Genomic DNA, 22,434 nt, shown 5'->3' with positions numbered 1-22,434 from the left:
AGTGCACAATTTAGGCGTCGCGTTCGATCGCCAGTTATCCTTCCTCATCTGGTCCCTGGCTAGGACCGCTTTTTTCCACCTCTGCCACATTGCCAGTCTCCAACCATAGCACCCTCCACAAGCTGCCCAAACCCTTGTCCACACCATCATCACCTCTCGGCTGAACTACTCAAACACCTTCCTTGCCAGTCTCCCCTCCTCCACGATTCACAAAGTTCAACTCATCCAAAACTGCACCACCCACATTCTCACCCGCACCCCGATTACCAAACAGTGCCAAACTCCACTGGTTCCGTCAGAGCGGATTGACTTCAAGATCCTCACTGCAGTGTTTAAATCCGTCCACGCCTTAGCACTCTTCTATCTCTCCAACCTCCTCTCTCCTCACAGTACTATCCACTGCCTCCACTCTACTGGCTCCGGCCTTCTCCTTGCCCCACCATCGGAGGCCATGCCTTCAGCCACTACGCCCCGAAGCAATGGAGCCCTCTCCCTCAATCCCTTTGCCTTGCCCCCTCTTTCCTCATTTCAGGTTGCACCTGAAGATCTTTCATTTTCGACCGTGCCTGTGGTCACCATCTCCCTCCCCCTGGCTTGGCATCAGGCACCACCATCATTAAGCGCTCTGGGACGCTGCCCAGCGTGGAGAGCGCTATATAAATGCAAGCTGTTGTTGTAGTAAGAGACCATCAACTGCAGATCAATGCCAAACATTATGTGTGGAATCAGTTCAAAATTAAGTCTTTATGCACCCTATATGTTTATTCCATTTGAATTCTAACACTCGACTAAAGGATTTGTACATACAGCCCACACTCTGAAATTTGGCAAGACCCAGCAAATATGCATCATACTTCCTGCTGTTCTTAGGTTTGGGCTGCTGCTTACAATTTTTTATTCCGAGAATAGGCAAAGAAATACTGCAATTGAATTGTACTAACAGTTAAATCCCATAGTGTTCTAACCAGATGAAGTAGTAAACGTTTCTATTTTAATAGCTGTTTTAATAGCTGTTTCCTCCTTACATGATAACACTGGGAGTCCAAGTTACTGCAAGCTTGATGACTTTCCCATTTAAGGTATGTAGTTTAGTACACACAGCATTTTTGTGTTGCTCGGTATGCAAGTACTGCAGGTATTGCGTCATTTAGACCAACAGTATAAAACTTGGGAGCTTCCTCTTAGTATTACTGCAACAACACTATTCCAATGGTGGTATGACAGTGGTCAGTGGGAGGGCTGGGGAAGGAGAGAAAAACAAATGGGAGAACAAAGTCCATAATGCATTTTTGAGCAGCAATTTCATGGTACATATTCAGTATGGATACAGTAAATAAGGCTAGACAAACAATTAAACAAATTGCGTCTGATTTATTTTATACATGCACACACACACACACACACAGGGGAAAGAGATGGACCCAAATTAAATTAATTACAAACGTATCATTCACGATTCAGCAAATCAACATTAAATCAACAACAGTCATTCAGAATGATGGGCACAATTTTCTTAAAAATAAAGCAAACTGCAACACCTAATAACTATTTTGAATTATTCTTAATTGTCTGTTATTCAGCAAGACTAGTATTCCCTGCCTAAGACCAGATCACTGAGTAGCAGAGATGTCCTAGATTCCAAGTAAACAAAATATTAAAAGTATATACCACAAATCCTTCCTTTAGAAAGGTCATGCAAGTAATTTACTATCTATCAATATATCTCCATTCGCATAACAGGCAACTTCAATTGCTTTTATAAGGATTGGCTAAGACCAAAACAAAAAATAGCTATGTTGCAGTCATCAATTGTAGCTATTAATCACCCAGCTGCTTACTTAAGATGCAGCATTAAGCATTTCTTATAACTAGAAATCTCTCAATGCCATGATTTAATAGCAGGTCATAAGTTGACCATGCCTGGTGTCATCATGACAACCCATCCATGTGACATTGCACTAATTCAGTCCTGTAAATCAGAACAATCCATGTTAGTTTGGATGCAACACCCTACCCTCATCAATAACCAAACAGTGGAGGTACTGTTACTAGGTCCATGCATGCACAATACCTCAAATAGTAAGTGGCGAATTCAATCTGGCCGGCAATCTACACATCAGTTAAACTGGGAACTGGGCAGGAGTAATGCTGACAGGACATGAAGACCAGGCATTGGCCTTTTCAGAAACTACAGGACAGAATTCAATCACAATCCACCAAAGGAGAACGTCCAGACATGATGTCAGGCAATTCCTGGGTAAATGCCCCCACCAGGCATATTTGTGCAGTAGCAGGCAGCCATGTCTCTTGGCCACCATTATTATTTTTATTACAGTATTAGAATACATTTGCAATAATGCTATAGGAGAAAAAAGAAATTGCAAACAAGTGGTATGATTAATGAGGTGCCTTGTTTATTGAAGTTTTCAGTCCAGTATTGCTAATAACCACCCTTGTGCTGAAAGCAGTATTTATATGAAAATATAAATTATATTTGCATGAATTGAACAAATAAAATGCTTACTCTGAGCCTGCAGCCATCTCCAAATATGAGGTCTCCGTTGTGTCAAGCCCTATCGGGATCACAATGCTCATGACGTTCGCTGCTGATAAATTCGACAACTACGGAGTCCTATACATTGGCATCCAAAACACTGGGGCATGCCAGCCACAGTGCTCATTGCAAACATCTAAGTGCATCCACAAAGCCTGTAAAATAACCACAAAAGAAAAGTAATTAATTACATTTACCCATTTCAAGTTGATATACAATTTATACAAAAGTGCAACAAACTCATTAAGGTACCATCTCAACCCACATGACATTTTTGATGCACTCAAGATTTTAAACAATCTGTGTACACTGGGAGTGCAATGGACATCATTGTGATGTGGGCTTCTGGGGCCTGAGTTCAACTCTAGCCCACAAATATAGACCCCTCTTTTCACCGCTAATTAAAATGGCACTCAACTTCTAATAGGTACAGAACAAAGTTGTAAATATTTATAGAAATTTCTGTTCTAAAGGTAGAATTCTGTCTGTAGTTGATAAATGCATACCACTGTCAATATTTTAATCCTCTGGGAACCATTTTTCCCCACCCAATGTTAATGTCCCAATTGTTTTCTAATTTTCTTCTCCCAACAGCACATGTATCTCTGCTTCTGATCTGACTTTTCTTTGCTGGGGTACAAGTAGTCCTGTAGCTCAGTCGTTAGCGCATTTGCCTCACAAGCGAGAGACCTGGGTTTGATTCCTGGCAGGGCGAAATGTTGCAGAAGTTTCCTTACTCCACACGCCCCTGTTTACCTAGCAGTAGGTAGGAACGTAGTTGTCAGTCAATTAGTGGATCGCTTTTCCGGGGTAATAATTCCTTAATTTTTTTACAACAATAATAATAAATTGGTTACTCAATCTACGACTGCTTGCAGGATACCACGTTTCGCCACAAAATATACAGTCAATCGACTTTACAGTATATCCTGCGAAGCGCTTTGAGACGTCTTGAAGACGTGATAAGGCTCGCTATATCAAATGCAAGGATTGTTACTATAGATTCACATGCATTGGTTACCCTGCCTATAAGTTGCCATTGTTAATATGTGAGCCTTGGCAGTGATGTAAGCAGACCACTCAACTGCGAAAGTCAAAGTAAATAAAATATTTTATGGTAGAGATCGGATAAGCCAAGAATATACACCTAGAAGACAAAGAAAAACCCCATGAAAAGGAAATTTTGTACTGATTTTCAGGAAAACACCTTTCACCAAAGAGTAAAATAATCTACCAAGCAAGGCAAGATAAAAGCATTGTTATTGATCAGAAGATAATTGGTTAGCCTAATGGACTGGAGAGATGAACTTTGGCGGCTAAATTGCATTTCTTCACCCTCAACTTTTCTCATGTTCTCATCCAACTACATGGATATTTTCGAAGTACTATTTTCAAGTGAAAGGGGTGCATATAAGAATAATAAACCATCTTAACTACAAAATGCACATTAGCCAATAAGACACTAAAATTAAATCACAACTTTACAATAATTAACTATAAAACTTTTCAAGAAGGTCACACTATAGGTGCGTAATAAAATTCAAGGATTGTTATAAAATTCACACAAAAAACTTACACGGGAGAAAATTACAACCAAAATACAGATCATCATCACAAGCTTCATTCATTTAATACCTCAAAATTCAAGTGGGAAGAATGTGGTCTTAACCTTCCCCATTTTTATTTTCTCCCCCCCTTTCCATGTATATCCTTTTTCCAAAACCCTTGATTTTACAAATATGCTTCAAATGCAAATGGCATGTTCTGCCATCATCAATGCAACTGCAGCCTTGAACAAAAGAAAAAAAGGATCACATTGTACTACCTACCCAATGTCAATTTCCTATTTTTTTTACATGAAAATACATTTGCATTTGATAGCACCTCATTACATTGTCGAAATGTCTCAAAGCACTTCACAAGTTTTTACTCTGAAGTGTAATCACTGTCTATTTGTAGGTAAATGCAGCAGCCAATTTGCACTCATTAACGTCCCACAAACAGTCATGAAAGTTTATCAACTGGGATTGACAGCTTGGTTAAAGGGGGAAACTTCCTTTGGTGACACTGAATGTATAACACTCATCTGAACAGGCAGTTCAATTTAATGTCTCATCTGAAGGACGACACCTCCGGCAATGCACCCCACATCACAGAACTGCAATGGAGATTCAACAGAGTATGAGCTGAAGCATGATATGGGGTTTAAAGCCACAACCTTTTGACTCAGAGGCAAGAGTACTGCCAACTGAATCAGGCTGGTACAAAATATTTTTCTAACGCATTGTGGTTGAGATTATATCTACTTAGAGGGTACATACTCTGCTGCACATTTTTACCTCATCTAATTTGTTGCTCTTTGTTGCTACTCTTCCCCATCCTAAAAATACAAAGATTATCTGAAGATGGTACAACATACTAACTAATGAAAATAATAATAATCCTTGCATTTGATATAGTGCTTTTCACATCTTCTAGATGTCTTAAAGCGCTTCAGAAAATATATTTTAAAGTGAAGTGACTGTATATTTGTGGGCGAAGATAGATACCTAATGAGATTTGAGTATGATGGTTACAGATAACTTAGTTCTGGGGCACGTAGGAGTCACCCTTTGTCTTAACTAAATGTATGTTCAAAACCGAGGTCAGCAGCTGGCAGTTTAATGTAATTCAAATGTTCATGTACAGAGTGCTTAATACCTCAGAGAGCGACTTCCAGACTTGAAAAAGTGCGTAATATTTTGTCTGATGTGGTTCGTACAGACTGTCTGATACCAAGATAGTATATCGGGGGGAAAGCTAAAATAGCTCTGGCAACTCTCCTATTTTGCTTCACAACAGTATTCAGAGAGATATGCATTCATTATAAATTTCAAAACAATACTTTAATGCATAATCTACCACTGTTGTAACAGTTTCATGTACATATTAAATATAAAACTATCAACTTCCATGACATGATTCTTGTGTGCAAATGATTTGATATTGAGGTTCAAGTTTACCTAAGATGATAAGCTATGATGTGCGAATTCACTTTGTAAGATTGTTGTTTACAAACACAATATACCTGTGTGCTTTCCTATTAGTATGAAAAAGCAAATGTAGCATTTCAACAAAAGTGCATTACCCACATCCAACAGAAATTAAAATAGCTGAATCAGCAACAAATGTAACTATTGTATGCAATAAATTTGATATCTAATTTAAACTACTTGTTTTATGTTAAATTTGCAAATCGATTTGTTCGGGAGGGGGAGAGAGAAAAAGAATCTTGAGCGAGACACACACACACACGAGAGACACTCTCTCACACACACACAGCCAGGGTCTTCTTGAAACTGAGCTGGGTTCGAGGTGGTGTGCTTGCCAGTGAAATATCAGAATCGATTCAATCCTTTGTGGTGGTCTCAATAGTCCACATCCTGAGCCAGGTGAGCCCACAGTATTACAGGGCACTGCTGATGACAGACTAGCCAGCTTTGCTCATCAATCGCTGGAAACGGGGATTCTTCCCACTCAGCTCCTGTTAACTCTACAGGCCCAAGCCTTTACATATAGAATGGTCCAAGCTAGATAAGCAGCTGGAAGCTTATTAGACAGTGCTCCCAAAGGCAAGCTAGACCAGTTTTAGCTGGTTAAACTCCAGCAATACAACAAAGCATACTCTGTGGTCCCCTAGGTTTGGCTCTCAACAACCTGCACCTAACACCCATCAGCAATAGGTAAGTAGGGTGTGCCCTCCAGGTATGCATGCTAATACATTTCTGCATGTGGTAGACACCATTTTCATCAAAAAATAGATGTTTTGATTATAAATATGTAAATTCTCCCTTATTCCCTAATTTGAATACTCTCAATATCTTTTGGAAGCAATTTTAAAAAGTCTTGATGAAATATGTTTTGGAAGTTGTGGTGTCCTGGTCAAATATTTGAGGTATCCTTCAATCAAGTTAAAAAATAGTGATAACTGTATAATACCTTTCACATTGGCAGAATTGGCATTTCACAGGATTTATTGTAAAATATAGAGACTGGATTTTGTAAGCGAATGCATCAGCCAATTTGCACACAGCAATGTCTCACAAACAGCCATGGAGTGAATGACCAATTAATTGTATCTGAGGGGTTGTTGGATAGGACAACACCAGGTGAACCTCACTTCTTTTTTCAATTAGCACCATTGGATCTTTAATGTTCAACTAAATAGGCAGACAAGAACTTGGTCTAACGTCACAATTTATTTAGAAAATGAACATTCTGGTTGTGTTTAATTAAAAACCACAGAGCACCTTTACCTATCCACTATAGTCTGGGGGGGGGAAAGAGTAGAAACAAGGCACATAAATGTAATGTCTTCACAGTCCTCATATGGTTAATAGTTGGTTAGGGTCATTACATTTACATTCAGCATGTACATTAGTTTATAAGTCAAGATAACCTGAAAAAACACAATTTTGAATTGAATTATCACACCTTCAAATATCTCGTTTGTAATCTTTGTGCTATTATAGTTATTCTCTATTATCTGTACATAATTAACTGTAAACAGTCCATGTTGTAATGACATTTCCTGCATAAAATAATTTGGCCAATATTTAGCGATACAGATCACAAATACGTATCAGCAAAAGTAAATTTCAGCTTCGATACAGACTAATTGCGTATATAAGTGTATATATTCAAACGTTTTAAACACTTTGAACAATGAATGTTCTATAAATAAATGTCAGCCTTGGTATCATAATAAACCCAGAAGCGNTTTTTTCTTCCAAAAGCGAATCCGCGTCCAGTACTGCAATAACTGAGGCAGACGAAACGAACGCCGCATGGGGTGGGGAGAACCCGAGTCGATTAGATTTACTACAACACCAACGTCCGCCATTTTTCCTCCCGACTACGTTAAGGACAAAAGAGGAGCTCCGGATACTCTCAACGCTCTGCGTTTTTAAATGTCAACGTCTCAGTAACATGTCCCCGCGCGTTCCATACATATACAAATATTTTTACTATTCACAAATCGGTTCGGTCCTAACTAAAACGTTGACCACCAAAAATCGAATCGGCCGCCCCCTTCCCCCCCCCCATACATTTGGTGGACACTTTCACCTCTTGTTATGATCATAAATCAAACAGGAGTTAGAAATCCACGGACAGACAGACAGACAGCCGTCCGTGTTTTTCGGGTGCCACATTCCCGCTTAAAACCCTCAGCAAAAAAAAAGGAAACCGCCCCCAGAAGAGTTGCGGTGGTGAACGCGGTCCCACACGGCGTCTTTGCTGAAAACCAATAAATGCTGCTGCTGTACTACTACGCCTACGTGTGTGTGTGTTTTTTTTAAAAAATAAATTTTTAAAAAAAAGGAATATCGGTGAACATTTGCGGTGCAGCGTCGCCCGTCCGTTGCAAACCAAATGCAATCCCTAAAATAAACAAATCCTCCTCCTTCCATGTTTTGGTTCCACGTTTGCAGTGGTCCTCCCCTCCTGAATTCGAAGTACGTTATCACGGTACAGAGAACTGTCCAGTTTTAATTATTTGGGGCGTTATCCATATTCTACAGTTATAGAACCACTTTTTTTTCAAAAAAAGGGTTGTTGTGGGGGGGGGGAGAGACACAGTTTGAGAACGGCTTTGGTACATGGGAGGAAATGTAAATGTAGGACAGCTTTGAAAAGTCCTTTATTAAAAGGCCTGAATTCAATCAAGAAAGGCTTCTTCTTTCCTCCTGAGCGTCGCAGTGTGTAAACATTATCCGCTGCTGGAAAACTGTATCGTTGGGGCCGGGGGGGGGGAGGGGGGAGATGACAGTAGGTGCTTAAAAGAGAGAGAGAGAGAGAGAACGAGAGAGAGCGCGAGAGAAATACCAGAGGAACGTTCCTCTTTAACTGCCAGAACTAAAATGGAGTAAAACGGAAACGTTTATTTATATTAAAAAAAAGTCGAAGGCGAGATCGGAGACCCGAGAGAATAACGGTAACTTCGGGGGGGGGGGGGACCGGACCACACGCAGACGTGAAGAAAACGCCATCGATTCAAACGCAAACATACATAGAAACAGGACGCTCAGAAAGGAGGGGGGGGAAAGAGAGAGAGAGAGAGAATAAAACTCTTGATCCAACCTAAAGGGTCGCAAGTAAATGCCCGGAATGAAAAAAACGGTTCACTAAAACCCGCCATATTCCGCGTTTGTCAGTCAGTCTCAGTCTCAGTCAGTCAGTCAAGTCAGGACCAGACCTTACCACTCACTCGGTCGCAACGGAATAAAAAAAAAGCCTGACGCACATTATTTTTTTTAACCAGGACATCTCGTCATAATAAACGACTTATTTTTTTTCAAAAAAAAAAGAAGACAAGATACCCCGCTCGCGTTTGCTTACCTGAACGGTCCACCGAACCGACAGAAGGACTCCGTTAAACTCGTTTTTGCCCCTACAGACCAAAACAACGTAATCTTATCTGGCCTCCGCCGCGCAACGTAAATAGACCGATATCCTCCTGATTCCCCTTTTTTTTCCTCTCTCTCTCTCTCTCTCTCCCTCTCTCCCGCTGGTCTCTCTCCTCAAAAAATAACCGCCACAGAGTCTCGACTATTTTCAATTCTAAATTCACGACAGATCGTCCCTCTGCTTCGGCGCGACCTCAAGACGTCTGCCGACCGCTGGTACCGAGATATATATATATGTGTATATATATATTTCTTTAAACTCGAGTATTTTTCTCTGCTTCCCCCCCCCCACCACCACCACCCAAAACAGCTCGCTACGTGGGGATCTGTTGCTACCTTCTGTGTACAACTCACTCCCCTGCCTTTGGAAAATGGCGGCGACGGGACGACGTCCTACGGGGCTCGAGAGGGGCAATGGGCAGGGGCGCGCATGCGTGCCAAAGCGAGCCGCGAAGGACCTCGCCGTCGTCATCGTCGTCGCGGGGTCTCGCTCCGGCATTTTGACAGTTGGGGTTTGGCTGCCGTGTGAGTGAGTCGGAAGAGAATAATAGCTAACGGGGATTTTTTTTTAAAAAAAATCTCTTTCTTCTATTATATATATGTATATGTGTGTGTATAAAAAAAATAATAATGACGATGATAATAATAAACGGGCGGGCGGGCGGGGGGGCGAGAGAAGCGCCCCGTGGCATTTGGTTTTGAGGCGAAAAAAAGAAAAGTATCTCGAGTCGGAAACTTTTGTTGTTTTTTTTTAAACAGTTTTTAAATGCAGTGCAGTAGTTTTTAATTAAAAAAAAGAAAAAAATGTCCGCGTTTTAACTATTTGTGAGGCGATGGGATTCTGCAACTAAAATGGCGCCTGTTTTTTTTCCCCCCTCCTCTCTGTCTGTCTGTCTGTCTGACTTCTTCCCTCCCGCTCTCTCTCTCTCCCTCCCCCATTTCGAAAGAAGACAAACTTTGACCGTATGACGAACACCGTTGAATGTGAGTGAGTGATCAGTGAGTGAGTGAGAGAGTGATTGAGTGGCGTGTCCGGGCTGGTGGTTGATGGCGGTGCGGCTTCCCCCCCCCCCTCCCCGCCCTCCCTCTTCGCTCGAGCATTGGTCGGTGATGACGTTATGCTGCTGCATGTGGGCGGCCACCGCAGTTAAAGACGCTGTGTGGGGCGGCGGCGGCGGGAGGAGAATCTGCTGATGTGGGCGCCATTATATAAAGAAGGGGGATTGTGCTGTACGTGTCGAGAGCGATTCCCTCTCTTTCCTTCCCCTTCGCTCACATTACACACGACGAATTTGGGGGAGGGGAATTCGTGTGTTTTTTTTTCCAGATAAAGCGCTTTGCGATGCCCCGTCTCGTTTGAGCGAAGGAGTGTCTGGTCAGTCAGCCAGCGAGCGAGAGAGAGAGAGAGAGAGAGAGCGAGAGCGAAGGGGGAGACTCGGAGGACATTTAATGTGAAGTTTTATTTGATGATGATGATGAGGTGATGGTGATGATGATGAGTGGGGGTGGGGGGGGAGAGGAGGAGGAGGGAAGGAAGGAGTGCGTCTAAACAAGATGGCGCCCGTCGAGCCTGTTTTGTCTGTCGCAGGTCGACTGTACTCGAGTGGGGGGGGAAGAGAGAGATCATGTGATGGAGGAACAAAATCCCTTTGCTGCATTAAAGTCGGGCTGTGGGGGTGGCTGGATGGCTGGTTGACGTCCTTTTTTTTTACCCCCCCCCCCCTCTCTCGTTCCCATGACACTCTTGAGTACTAAAATGATCAAGCTGGATAATAAGAGGCGTTTTTGTTGTTGTCGTCGTTGAGAGCAGTTGCGACTTTTAATGAGTATTAATGCTTTGTGGCTTGGAACCGTGTGTGTGTGTGTGTGTGTCTGTGTGCTTTTTTCGGAAGGTTTGTTTCGGGTCCGATTTGTGTCGTCGGGCCTTTGCAGTGCAACGAAAAGGGAGGGGAGATAACATTCCTTGGGAGATGCACGGTTTTTTTTTTTGGGGGGGGGGGGAAGGTTCGTGCGGCTTTGTAGACTCAAAACATTTTTTATTATGTGATCATTGCCTTCAGCGCGGTTTCCTGCCCCCCCCCCCCCACCCCTCCACATTTAATACCACAAGGTCATGTATCACATTTTTGAAGGGATTTTATTAAGCAGGGAGTGACGCAGGTTGTGGAGCAAACTGAAAAGCTGTTATTTAAAGAACCCGATACATTCGAGGAGGACTTGTGATTTTTAGGGATTGGTACGGAATGATAGTCGAATACTCTTGGGAACTTGACGACAGTGCCACTGTGGAGGAGAGTTTATCCAATTTGCTCTAATTTTCCGCTTGAATGCTTCCTGCATTTGTTTATTTCTGTGGCGTTAACTTTTATTCCTATGGTACTTCAGCACTTTCGTGTGCATATTTTGTTATCTGTCTTCCTCTACTTTTTCACAAGAGCAGTGGTCGCCTCCCTCCCTGCTTAATGTCTGCCGCCATCTTTGTGGAATATTTTGGGGCATTACCCAATTTGAAAAGTGCTATTTAAGTGCAAGTTGTTCCTGTTAAAAGGAAGGGTGTTCTATTGGCCTAACTCTGCATCTGTTAATTAAGCAAGTCAAGTTTAGACTTTAAGATCTGGGCTATGGTCCCTTTTTTTTCTTGTTAATGGTGCCTGATTAACATCTGTTCGGTACTTTGCTCCGTTTATATTACTGGGCTTTGAAGAATGCCCTTGAACTTGGAATTTTGGCCATTGAAGTCAGTGTTTGAGTAACGCTATATAATACGCTGGACCTAATGTTTTTAATGCCATATGTGACTAATTTAGATTCTTAAATCCTGAGATTGTTATTTTTTAAATGCTTTTGAGGGTTTTTTGTAGTCAGTTATCTGAACTTGTTTTATTAAGATAGTAATCGTTGCATTTGATTTAGTGCCTTATTTTATTGAGATGGCTCAAAGCACTTCATAGGATATCCTGTAACTGAGTTTTGTGGGTGGGTGCCATTTTGTGAACAGTAGTGTCCCATCAAAGGCGTAGTGAATGCCCAATTTTATTTTGGGGATTGTTGGCCAGGATGCTGGGAGAAAAGTGTCAATGGATCTTTAATGCCCGCCTGGACAGACAGATGGGACCTCAGTTTAAGAATTTATCCAAAGCACGGCACCTTCCACCAATGCAGCTCACCCCACTACCGCACTGGAGTATCGTAGATTATGTGGGTTCCAAGTCCTGACATCGGGTCTTGAACTCGCAATCTTCTGACTGAGCCATGTTTACAAGTAAATACCTTAATTGTATTATGAGTCCATAATCCACTGTCAGGTGCCTAGTATTGTATGTTAAAACATTAAGCTCTGTTTCCTTCTACATGTTCAGGTTCCACCTAACTTACCCATCCAATGTCCAAAAAGACTGCCTTAATACACATCACCACTTTCTAATAACTGAATCCTTTTCCAGTGACTTGTCTTTCCATTACGAAGCCTTTGTTTTACCATCTATGCTAGTAATTGTACCACTTTTGTAACTGAACCATTATTGCAATTTATTTTTCTCATGTCTAGAGGTAGATTCTGTCATCTCCATAGAAACTGGAATGAGGACCTGGTTTTATGGCTGCCATGCTGATAATTTCAGGAGATATGGTTTCTGAAAATTAAGGTGGGGCTTGATACCTGTTCCAGATTGGAAGGCATTAGTGCCTTGACAAACTAGTGTTACCAACATAGCCTGTTTTGCTTGTTCATGGAATTGTCGTCTTCAACTAGTGAAAATTTGAGGTAGCTGGTCAAATACTTTGTTAGGTTGCTACATTTGAATTTGGGGTTGATCTACGTTGGCAATTTGTGGGACATTGCTGCATGCAAATTGGCTAAAGCATTTTGTCCACAGTCCATCCACTTTAGAGTCTCAACGACATGATAAGGTGCTATATCAAATGCGATTATGATGATTATTTTGAGGGAACCAATATAAAGGAGGCTAGAACACATTTTGAATTTGATAGTTTTTCAAAAGCAGAATATGTAAGATCAGGTGATGCCATGTGGGGAATATATGAAAACTGCTACAAAACAGTTAGCACACTTGATAGTAAAAGTGCTTTGGTACATTTTTGTGAATGAATGCTGTAAGTTTTTTGTTTTTAAAAAGCTGTTTACTGTCAGATTAAACTGCTGAATACCTTGGTTATCTCCTTTACCTACAGAAGAGATTAAGTGATTTGCCAGATTGATTGCCAGTCTTTAAGAAAGGACCACCATCTTGCAATATTTGTAGATTTTGGGTAAAGGACAATTTACATGCCCTGTGAGGTGCACAGTTAATTCTCGTATGCATTGATGGAGCAGAAAGAAAGCCTCAGTAGAGCACAGCAATTTTTCTGTGGGTTTTTCAGCTGCCCCCTCCCACAAATTGCCCTGTATCCTCAAAGCGAGTGTATTCTGATTTTGATGTTGCCTGTTTTGCAAAATGTGGGCGTTGTGCATTTTTTTAAAGATTGGACCTATACAAAGTTACTCTGAATCTTTCAGCTCCGTCATCAGTTTTTGCACTGTATTTTAAAATATTTTTATTCCCCCCCACTCCCTCTCCTTTTCCTGCCCCGTAATTCGTTCTTTCTCCTGTGATTTTCATCACCCTGTCTGCAAACAGGTTTTCCTTGGCTCTCTGCTTCATTATAATAATAATACTTGCATTGAGGTGTTCTAACTTCACAGAATATGCTGTCAAGTGAAATGACTGTATTTTGTTGGTGAAATGAAAATAAATTTTGATTCAATTTCTTCAGCCTCTCAGCCCCCAGGCTCTGGAACTCCATCCCCCAGTGCCTTCGCCTTGCTTCCTCCCTTTCCTCCTTCAAGGCCGGTCTCAAAACCTTTCTCTTTGACCGTGCCTTCAGCTCCCCTCTCGACTCTCTTCCCCCTCCTCGCTCCCTCCCTTCCCTCCCCTCACCCTGACCATTTCCCCCTCCTTGCTCCCTCCCTTCCCTCACCCTGACCATTTCCCCCCTCCTCGCTCCCTCCCTTCCCTCCCCTGACCATTTCCCCCCTGCTCGGGTCATGACCCAACTGTGCAGCGCCTTGGGACGTCCTCCTGACGTGAAAGGCGCTTTATAAATGGAATCTTGTTGTTGTTGTTGTTGTTTTCTTCCCTCCAATATTATAATGCATAGTAGGCCTATCGTAATATCAGGCGGTGTCTGCCCAGACCTCCCTTCTGGGTCACAACTTTAGTTAAGTGCAGAAAGGAAGTACTGAAACTTTAAGGTTCCATCCACTTCTGCTCATCAATTGTGATTCACATTCGTCCAACCACAGTTTTTACTCAGATTGCAGTTTCTGTGATTCAGAACAGTCTTTGCCTTTTCTGATCTTGTTTTCAGCACTCATGTAAAGAGCACTATATAAATTCAAGTTGTTTTGTTGCATCTTCAAGTTACCATTATGCAGTAAATGCATAATGGTGTACTACTAATACCACTGCGAAAAAAAATTATGATTTTAGTTTCTTTGATAGTTTGTCATCATTCTGAAGTTTAGAAATAGTAGATTTGTTCCTATTATACAATATGGAATAATACTTGGATCACACACTAAGTTGAGTCTGCAGTAATCTTTAGATTGTGTAACCCATGGGACTGCAACATGTATTCAACCTATTGTGATAAATCAGCAAACTGGCTTTTTCCTGGAAAACTGGAATGTTCTATTGGAAACTGATAGACTAATTTTATTTGACTATCCAGGAATTTTGAGAGCATTGGGTAATTGTACAATTTGTAGTTGGAAAATTGATTACTGTAGATACAATTTCTGTGTATTAAGCTTGTTAATTTTCAACCCTTTTTGTGCAGTGTTGCATAAACTTACTTCAGTGAATCCATAAACAACAAATGCTGCATTCTACTTCATTCTCTGGAAGCTTGTTTCCATTACAGATTTAGTACATAAGAGACTGGAGATCAAAGAATGTTTTTCTTCTTTGCACTTTGTTTCAGTTGTGTACAAAACCTAGTTTAGAATTAAACTAAATTGATAAAACTTGTTGGCTGCCGTAAAATGAAATTAAAAGTCCTGAATATTACTGCTAACAATATCTTCAATATTCATTTTGTCAATAAATTCATTGAATAAATGGTATCTGTGTATTTCTTTAAATTTGTGCAAGAGCCCAAAATGTCTTCACTTTTTTTGTGTGTGTGTGGCTCAGTTGGTAACACTCCCAAGTTGGTAACCTACCAACTTAGCCTCTAAGTTGGTAGGTTTTGGGTTCCATGTCTGGTTGTGGAACTTGTATAGGCTGACATTCCAAAGCATTTGAGGTGCTGTCCTGTGGATCAGAAGTTAAACTAAGGTCCCGTCTGCCTGTTCAAGAGGATGTTAATGATCCCATGGTACTATTTGAAGAGAGGGATCTTCTCCCGGTGTCCTAGCCAACAATCCACCAAATAAAATTGTTCATTCATTTCTTGGCTGTGTGTCAGAGATTGCTGTTTGCGAGTGATTGCTTTTTGCTGCACAAAAGTGCCACTTTATAGTCAATCCTGTGAAGCTCTTTGAGGTGTCAAACACAGTTGTGATGGCCTTAGTGATGCGTGTTAGCACTGACGCTAATTTATACCATGCATATATTCATTTGGAAATGAGGACTGAAACTTTGAAAACAAAGCTACAGGATCTAGATTTGTGGATATATCAAACTCTTTGAGAATTGCAAATAATTAAATGGCCTGACCAGATATAGAGAGATCTAGGTAGCTTAGGAAACTGGGCTGAGTGCCATTTAATATGGACAAAGGCAGAATGGTGAGATTGTGAGGAATGAACAAATTGGGAATAGTAAATTTAATCATTAGTATTAATGTATTGGTATGTCTTCACATTATGTTACCTGGGATGGATTTGGGGGTAACCTGGTTTTGACTAGATCACAAACTGTCGTATTGCAATAAATGGAACAAACACAATCTAAGAATGCATAGCCATGTTCAAGCAAAAGGATACTGATCTTATCCAGTGTACTGGTCAGTCCGGCTCAGTTGGTCGTCACACTCTCCCTTCTTGAGTCAGCAGGTTGTAGGTTCAAGATCTATATTAGGACATTGAGCTCATTGTCTAGACTGACACCAATGCTGTGTTGGAGAAGCACTGCATTGTGGAAGATGCCATTCTTCTGATGAGACTTTAAAGTGAGGTCTTGTTTGACTGTTAAGAGCTCGCTGCACCCATTGAAGGGTCTATTGCAGGGCAGTAGGATTGAATGACCACTTTGCTTTGAGAGACGGTGCAGACTAACTGGGCCTCCGTCCGTGCTGTTGATTTCTTAAGATTATATCACCTTTAGAAAAGATAGTTTCTGTAAGTCTAAATAAAATGGTATTTGGAAAATGTCAGTATGGTTGTGCATTGAAGAGTTAAATTGGTTCAGAAGAAAGATGTGTATTTTTCACAGCTGTGGCTCTCTTGTTAATTGTTGAAGTAATGATCCTGTATTTTTTAATCAGAATCAGCCCTGGGTACCCAAGGGTGATCCCAATCTTTAAATAAGTACCAGTTAGGTGTGAAAGTGCAGATTCACGCAGATCATCTTGGTGTTTTTGAAAAAGGATTTAAAAATATGAGATAAGACCAATAGCTAAGCTATACTTCATTCATTCTGAGTTAGTCAGCCCAAGTGTTCAGTTTGAGTTAGTGAGAAAGGGACATTAAGTTTTCCGCTCCTCCAGGAAGGCAGAACTTCTACCTGAGCTTCTGTGACTCCAGCCACTTGACCTCAACTGTTCAAGGTTGTAGCAGTTCCAGCAACATTGGAAGAAAAGTAGACCAGGCTGCAACCATACAAGAATACAGCTGCAACACTACTACAAGAGATTCAACGTGATGATAAAACACACATTGAAATGTACAATATGGTTTTCTCAGTTTGTCAAATGCTAATAAATAAGCACCACCTGCTGGATGTTCCCCCAAAGTAACTTATTTTCCAATTGTAATGAAGATGAATTAACCTAAGCTTTTTGAACACTCACGTTATTTCTGCTTTAACCACAACTATAAAAGCAATGTAGTGTTTGCTTGTCCGAAACATTGACTGTTCAGCACTTGAGATGTTTCTCCTCCACACTCGATACTCTTGCCCCTATCACCACCCGTCCTGTCTCTTACGCTCACTCCTCCCCCTGGTTCACCACCCACCTCCACTCACTGAAGAGCCAGGTGCACTGGCAGAACGCACCTGCCTCAAATCTGGCTGGACCTCCTCAAAATCTACCACTCCACTCCAGCCTCGACCAAGTCATCCTTCTACTCCAGGATAATCCTGGAGGCGAAGAACAACCCCAGGCTTCTGCTCTCTACCACATCCTGACTCCTCCGTCCACCCCGCGCATGTCATCTCCAACTTTCACTGCGAGGAGATGCTGGATTTCCTTGAATCCAAAATCAAGAGAATCCGCTCCGTGGTTACTGCCCCTCTAACTTCCACCCACCTCTTCCCTCCCACACTCCGACTCCTCCCCTACTATACCTTTGAACCTGTTACCCCACCATCTGTCACCAACCTCATCCTGTCCCTGAAACCCACCACCTGCTCCCTTGACCCCATCCCCACTCCACTCCTTATCTCCCAGCTCCACCTCCTCGTCCCACTTCTCACAGACATCATCAACCTGTCCCTCTCCTCTGGCTCTGTTCACATTCCCCTAACAACTGCCACCATCACTCCCACTTTGAAAAAACCCTCCCTTGATGCGTCGCAGCTATCAAGCTACCGGCCCATCTCCAATCTCCCCTTCCTGTCCAAGGTCCTTGAAAAAATCGTGGCCTCCCAGCTACGCTCTTTCCTCTCCACCCATTCATTATTCGAACCCCTTCAGTCGGGTTTCTGTGCTGCCCATAGCACAGAAACTGCCCTGGTCAAGGTCACTAATGACATCTTGACCATCTGTGACCAGGGCTCCCTCGGCCTCCTTGACCTATCGGCCGCATTCGATAAGGTCGACCACCCTATCCTCCACCGCTTGTCCTCCCACCTCAACCTTCAAGGCCCTGTCCTTGAGTGGTTTAGGTCGTACCTCTCCCACCCTCTCCATTTTGTTTCCACAAACAACTTTTCCTCCAGCCCCCGCACTGTCTTGTGCGGTGTCCCTCAGGGCTCGGTCCCCTCCTCTTCACCCTCTACATGCTCCCCCTTGGTGACATCCGCAGACATGGGGTTAACTTCCACATGTATGTGGATGACACCCAACTCTATCCTCTTCTACATTCAACTCCATGACCACCGATGTCCCGACACAACTTTCTTCAGCTCAACGTGCGCAAAACTGAGGCCCTCCTGATTGGCTCGCGTCAGCGCCTCCGCACCTCAGGCGCTGACAGCATCAGCATCCAAGGCTGCACTCTCCACCTCTCAAAGCCATCAGGAACCTCGGCGTTTAGTTCGACCCTGAGCTGTCCTTTCTTCCTCATATCCGCACCACAACTGGCGCCACCTTCCATCACCTCCGAAACATCGCCAGACTACGGCACTACCTCACCCCTCACGCTGCTGAAACCCTGGTCCACGCCTTTATCACCTCAAGGCTGGACTATGGGAACTCTCTCCTTGCCGGCCTTCCCGGCACCTCCCTCCACAAGCTGCAGGTCATTCAGAACTCTGCAGCTCGTGTACTGTCCCGCACCAGGCTTCGGGACCACAACACTCCCACCCTCGCTCGCTTCCACTGGCTCCCCATCCCCCAGAGGATCGAATTCAAGATCCTCATCCTCACCTACAAGGCCATTCACGGCCTCGCTCCCTCCTACCTCTCCGACCTACTATCCCCCTACTTACCTGCCCGTACCCTCCGTTCCTCTGGCTCCGGTCTGCTCCATATCCCCCGCCCTAACCACCCTACCATCGGTGGCCGGGCCTTCAGCCTCTCAGCCCCAAGGCTCTGGAACTCCATCCCCCAGTACCTTCGCCACTTCCTCCCTTTCTTCCTTTAAGGCCGGTCTCAAGACCTTTCTCTTTGACCGTGCCTTCAGCTCCCCTCTCGACTCTCTACCCTCTCCTCGCTCCCTCCCCCCTTCACCCTGACCATTTCCCCCCTGCTCGGGTCCCGACCCAACTGTCCAGTGCCTTGGGACGTCCTCCCGACGTGAAAGGCGTTCGATAAATGAAATCTTGTTGTTGTAGTCTTTCCAACTTGAACGGTGTAGTGGGGGGGGAATTGCACAGGTTAGCCGAGCGGACAGTGAGCAGGTGAGTGGGGAAGAAGATCACAGAAATAGGGAGATGGTAGGGCATGAAGGGATTTATAGGTTAGATTGAAGACCTTAAAATCAATCCTTGGAAGAGCCTGGTGAGGATTGGGTGATATCATTTGATGCAGATGAGGATATGGGCAAGAGAGCTTCATATGAGCTGGAGCTTATGGGTGATGGAAGTAGGGAAACTGGTGAGGAGTGCATTTGAGGATGCACATTTGTATATTTTGCTTTTTAATTATAATTCTGGTTCAATGTGTAGTGACTAGTCATTACAAACCACTTGCGTGTTCTTTCACAGTACCGCAAAGGTGGTGTCAACCTGCTTAGACAAGTGCTTGCAGGTTTCATTCATGTTCTTTGCATTCTCCATTGAAACTTTAGATCAACACTTCAAAGCCTTTGTCATGCTTTTGAAAAGGAACTTGGAATAATAGAACAGCTGATCTTTACCTCATTTCCTGATTGAATTCACAGCTGTTCTATTTGGCAGACTACTTGGGGACAGAAAACTTCTATTGGTAACGTGCAACCGAGCATGCAACACCTCCAACAATTAAGGGGGTGGTGGTGGGGGAGTCGTTAAGAGTCTTAACAAATAGTCTTCACATGAACTTAATCTGGAAGGGGAAACTGGTTATGTGGCTGTTCTACAGTTAAAGTTTTTTTTAAAAAAGAATTGAATTATAATTCCCAAAATACAAGCAGTAAATCTATAGCACTTTAAAAATTTCCTTTTTTTGCATCCCTGCCTAAAAAATAATTTAATCAGAAGCTACTGGCACCTTCCCAGGTTTTTCAGGTTTTTTTTGCATGTTGTAGTTCTTGTTTTACTGCATGCTATGATGTAATTATAATAATAATAATCCTTGCATTTGATAGAGCACTTTATCAAGGTCAAAACTTCAAAGTTCTGTAAAGTGTAGTCACTGTATTTGTAGGTAAATGTGGCAGCCAGAAAGGTCACACAAATAAATAGATATCTGAAATGCTGTACACTGTCCAGGGCCTTGGGATGTCCTCCCAACGTGAAAGGCGATATACCCAATGTAATATTGTTGTTGTTGTTAGATTTTTTTTGGCTGGGAGACTTGGCCAGCATTACCTACTCTTCAAATAGTATCATCAGATCTTTAATGCCTTTCTGAACTGGCAGATGTCATGTCCTCTGAAGCACAGTACCTCTGGCATTGGAGCACTCGTCCCAGCTTTGCCTTGGCCTGTCAGCTTCAACTGAGCTCAACGTCTTGATTGTGGGCTTGATTCCATAACTTTCTGACTCCATGTGAATTTTAAAAAAAAACCCTGAGGAGTGACTAAATAGCCAACTTTCAGCTGTGATTGGGAATATCTGTAAAATTTCTGTTTTAGTGTACAAGAACAACAACAAATTATATTTGTGTCTCAAAGGGCTTTACAGGTATACTATAAAGTAGATCGACTACATTTTGCGGGCGAATACGGCAGTAAGTTCCACAAACAGCTATGGAGTGAGTGACCGATTTTTTGGGGGGGGATTGTTGGCCAGGATACCGGGAGAAACTCCCTTCTCTTTTCGAATAGTGCTATGGGGTCTTTAACATCCACCTGAACAGACTCGGTTTAACATCTCATCCTTTGACAATGCAACTCACCCGCAGCACTGCATTGGAGCATCAGCTTCGGCTGATTCCAAGGCTTGAACCCACAACCTTCTGACTTAAGAGGTGAGAGTGCTACCACTGTGCCAGGCTGAATCATGTCCTTTCCCTTGTAATGTGAATTCCAGAACTGATTTGCTTAAGATATCCCTCACAGTAACCAGCGAGCAGTAGTTTGTGTATTCTTTTTAGTTCTACTTAATCCTCCTTGAAGCTTCAGTCCATTAACAGCCTTAAAAAGTGATTGGAAAAATGCATTATAAGTGGTAGACTTAAAGGTTATACAGCGGGTCGAGCTACTTGGGTAACAAACCTTGTAAGTTGTCTTATGTTTGTGTTATAGGTGAAGCAATGAGTGGAATTTACGAGGGGCTATGAGGCATCCAAGCAGCAAAAAACATCCTCTACACCTAAGAGATCAATGTAGCACAAAAAGTGGATTCCCCAAAACTACTCCTAAGATTCTCACTGGCTGCCAGTTTCAAATAGATTGCAGTAATTCTTCGTGTAGGGAGTAGAGTTTATTTATAATAATAATAATGCTTGCATTTGATACAGCTCCTTATCACGTCTTTGAGCCGTCTCAAAGAGCTTCGCAGAATATACTGTAAAGTGAATTTGCTGTATATTTTGTGGGCAAAACGCATCAGCCAATTCCGCAGTGGTGCGCAATTGTCCGTTCTCACGAACAATCGTCGATTGATCAAATTATTATTATTTGATATTATGCAGCATTATGCAATCTGTTTGGCAGCAGAAAGACCCAAAATCTAAGCAAACAGCAAGTCACGTGTTTATATTCCTTGGTTGAAATCAGAAATGCTTCTGAGATAGTTTTGTATTAGGTATGTGAGAATTCCTGGGTTGGAGAGGAAGGGAATGCTGAGATCTCTTGACCCTGCCAACTCAAGAAAAAAATTGATGCATAAAAGTGGGGAGAGAGCTGAGGATGATTGCAAGAATTTGCATCTATTTAGCACTTGGATAGGAAATGCCAGAGTGGGAGTTTGAGCTGGGAGGGAGATTGGGTTGGTGTAGGAGGGAGTTGGCCAAATCACAAGAATTAGAAAATACAGGTTTGTTGCAGGCGAGAGACCTGAGTTCAATTCCAGGCAGAGGGCGAAACCTTGGCAAGTTTCCTTACTCCACACAGAGCCTAATAATAATCCCTCCAAAAAAACAAAACAATGATAAATTGGTCATTTTCAACCCATGACTGTGGGACATTGCTGTGCGCAATTGGCTGCCGCGTTCGCCCACAAATGTACAGTCAATTCACTTTACAGTATATTCTGTGAAGCGCTTTGGGACGTCTAGAAGACGTGAAAAGTGCTATATCAAATGCAAGGATTATTATTATTATTATTAAACTAAGCAATTTAGTGGATGATTGTCTGCAATTGATGCCTCTCGCTGATGGAAGGGGTTGTGAAGCAGGGAAGAGGGAAGTGAAGGAGACCTGAGTCAGTTGAGCAGAGGATGTGGAGGGGGGAGTAAGACTGCAGGAGGTTAGAGATAGGGCAGGGTTTGGGGGAATTTGAATGCTGGAACAAGGACCTTAAA

General features: G+C 42.6%; 1 protein-coding gene and 1 long non-coding RNA gene across 9 annotated transcripts in view; one reads left to right on the top strand and one right to left on the bottom strand.

Annotated features, from left to right (window-relative positions):
• Nucleotides 1–9,373, bottom strand: part of kmt2e (lysine (K)-specific methyltransferase 2E) — a 48,400-nt gene extending 39,027 nt beyond the window's left edge. For all 8 annotated transcript variants that reach the window (XM_007890873.2, XM_042335921.1, XM_007890878.2 and 5 more), the window contains exons 1-2: nucleotides 8,933–9,373; nucleotides 2,525–2,709 (exon numbers count right to left, since the gene is read on the bottom strand). In XM_007890873.2, the coding sequence (XP_007889064.2) occupies nucleotides 2,525–2,595 (71 nt within the window). In that variant the 5' untranslated portion in view covers nucleotides 2,596–2,709; nucleotides 8,933–9,373. The remainder of the gene's footprint in view (nucleotides 1–2,524; nucleotides 2,710–8,932) is intronic.
• An 87-nt stretch (nucleotides 9,374–9,460) lies between these two features.
• LOC121849227 lies at nucleotides 9,461–21,407 on the top strand. The gene is made up of 3 exons (XR_006085159.1): nucleotides 9,461–9,529; nucleotides 9,951–9,984; nucleotides 21,215–21,407. It is a non-coding gene; the product is annotated as an uncharacterized LOC121849227 (long non-coding RNA).
• Nucleotides 21,408–22,434: the final 1,027 nt, after the last annotated feature.

This window comes from Callorhinchus milii, unplaced genomic scaffold (genome assembly GCF_018977255.1).
Source record: "Callorhinchus milii isolate IMCB2004 unplaced genomic scaffold, IMCB_Cmil_1.0 Scaffold5, whole genome shotgun sequence".
NCBI lineage: Eukaryota > Metazoa > Chordata > Chondrichthyes > Chimaeriformes > Callorhinchidae > Callorhinchus > Callorhinchus milii.
This window is presented reverse-complemented; position numbering and strand designations above follow the sequence as displayed.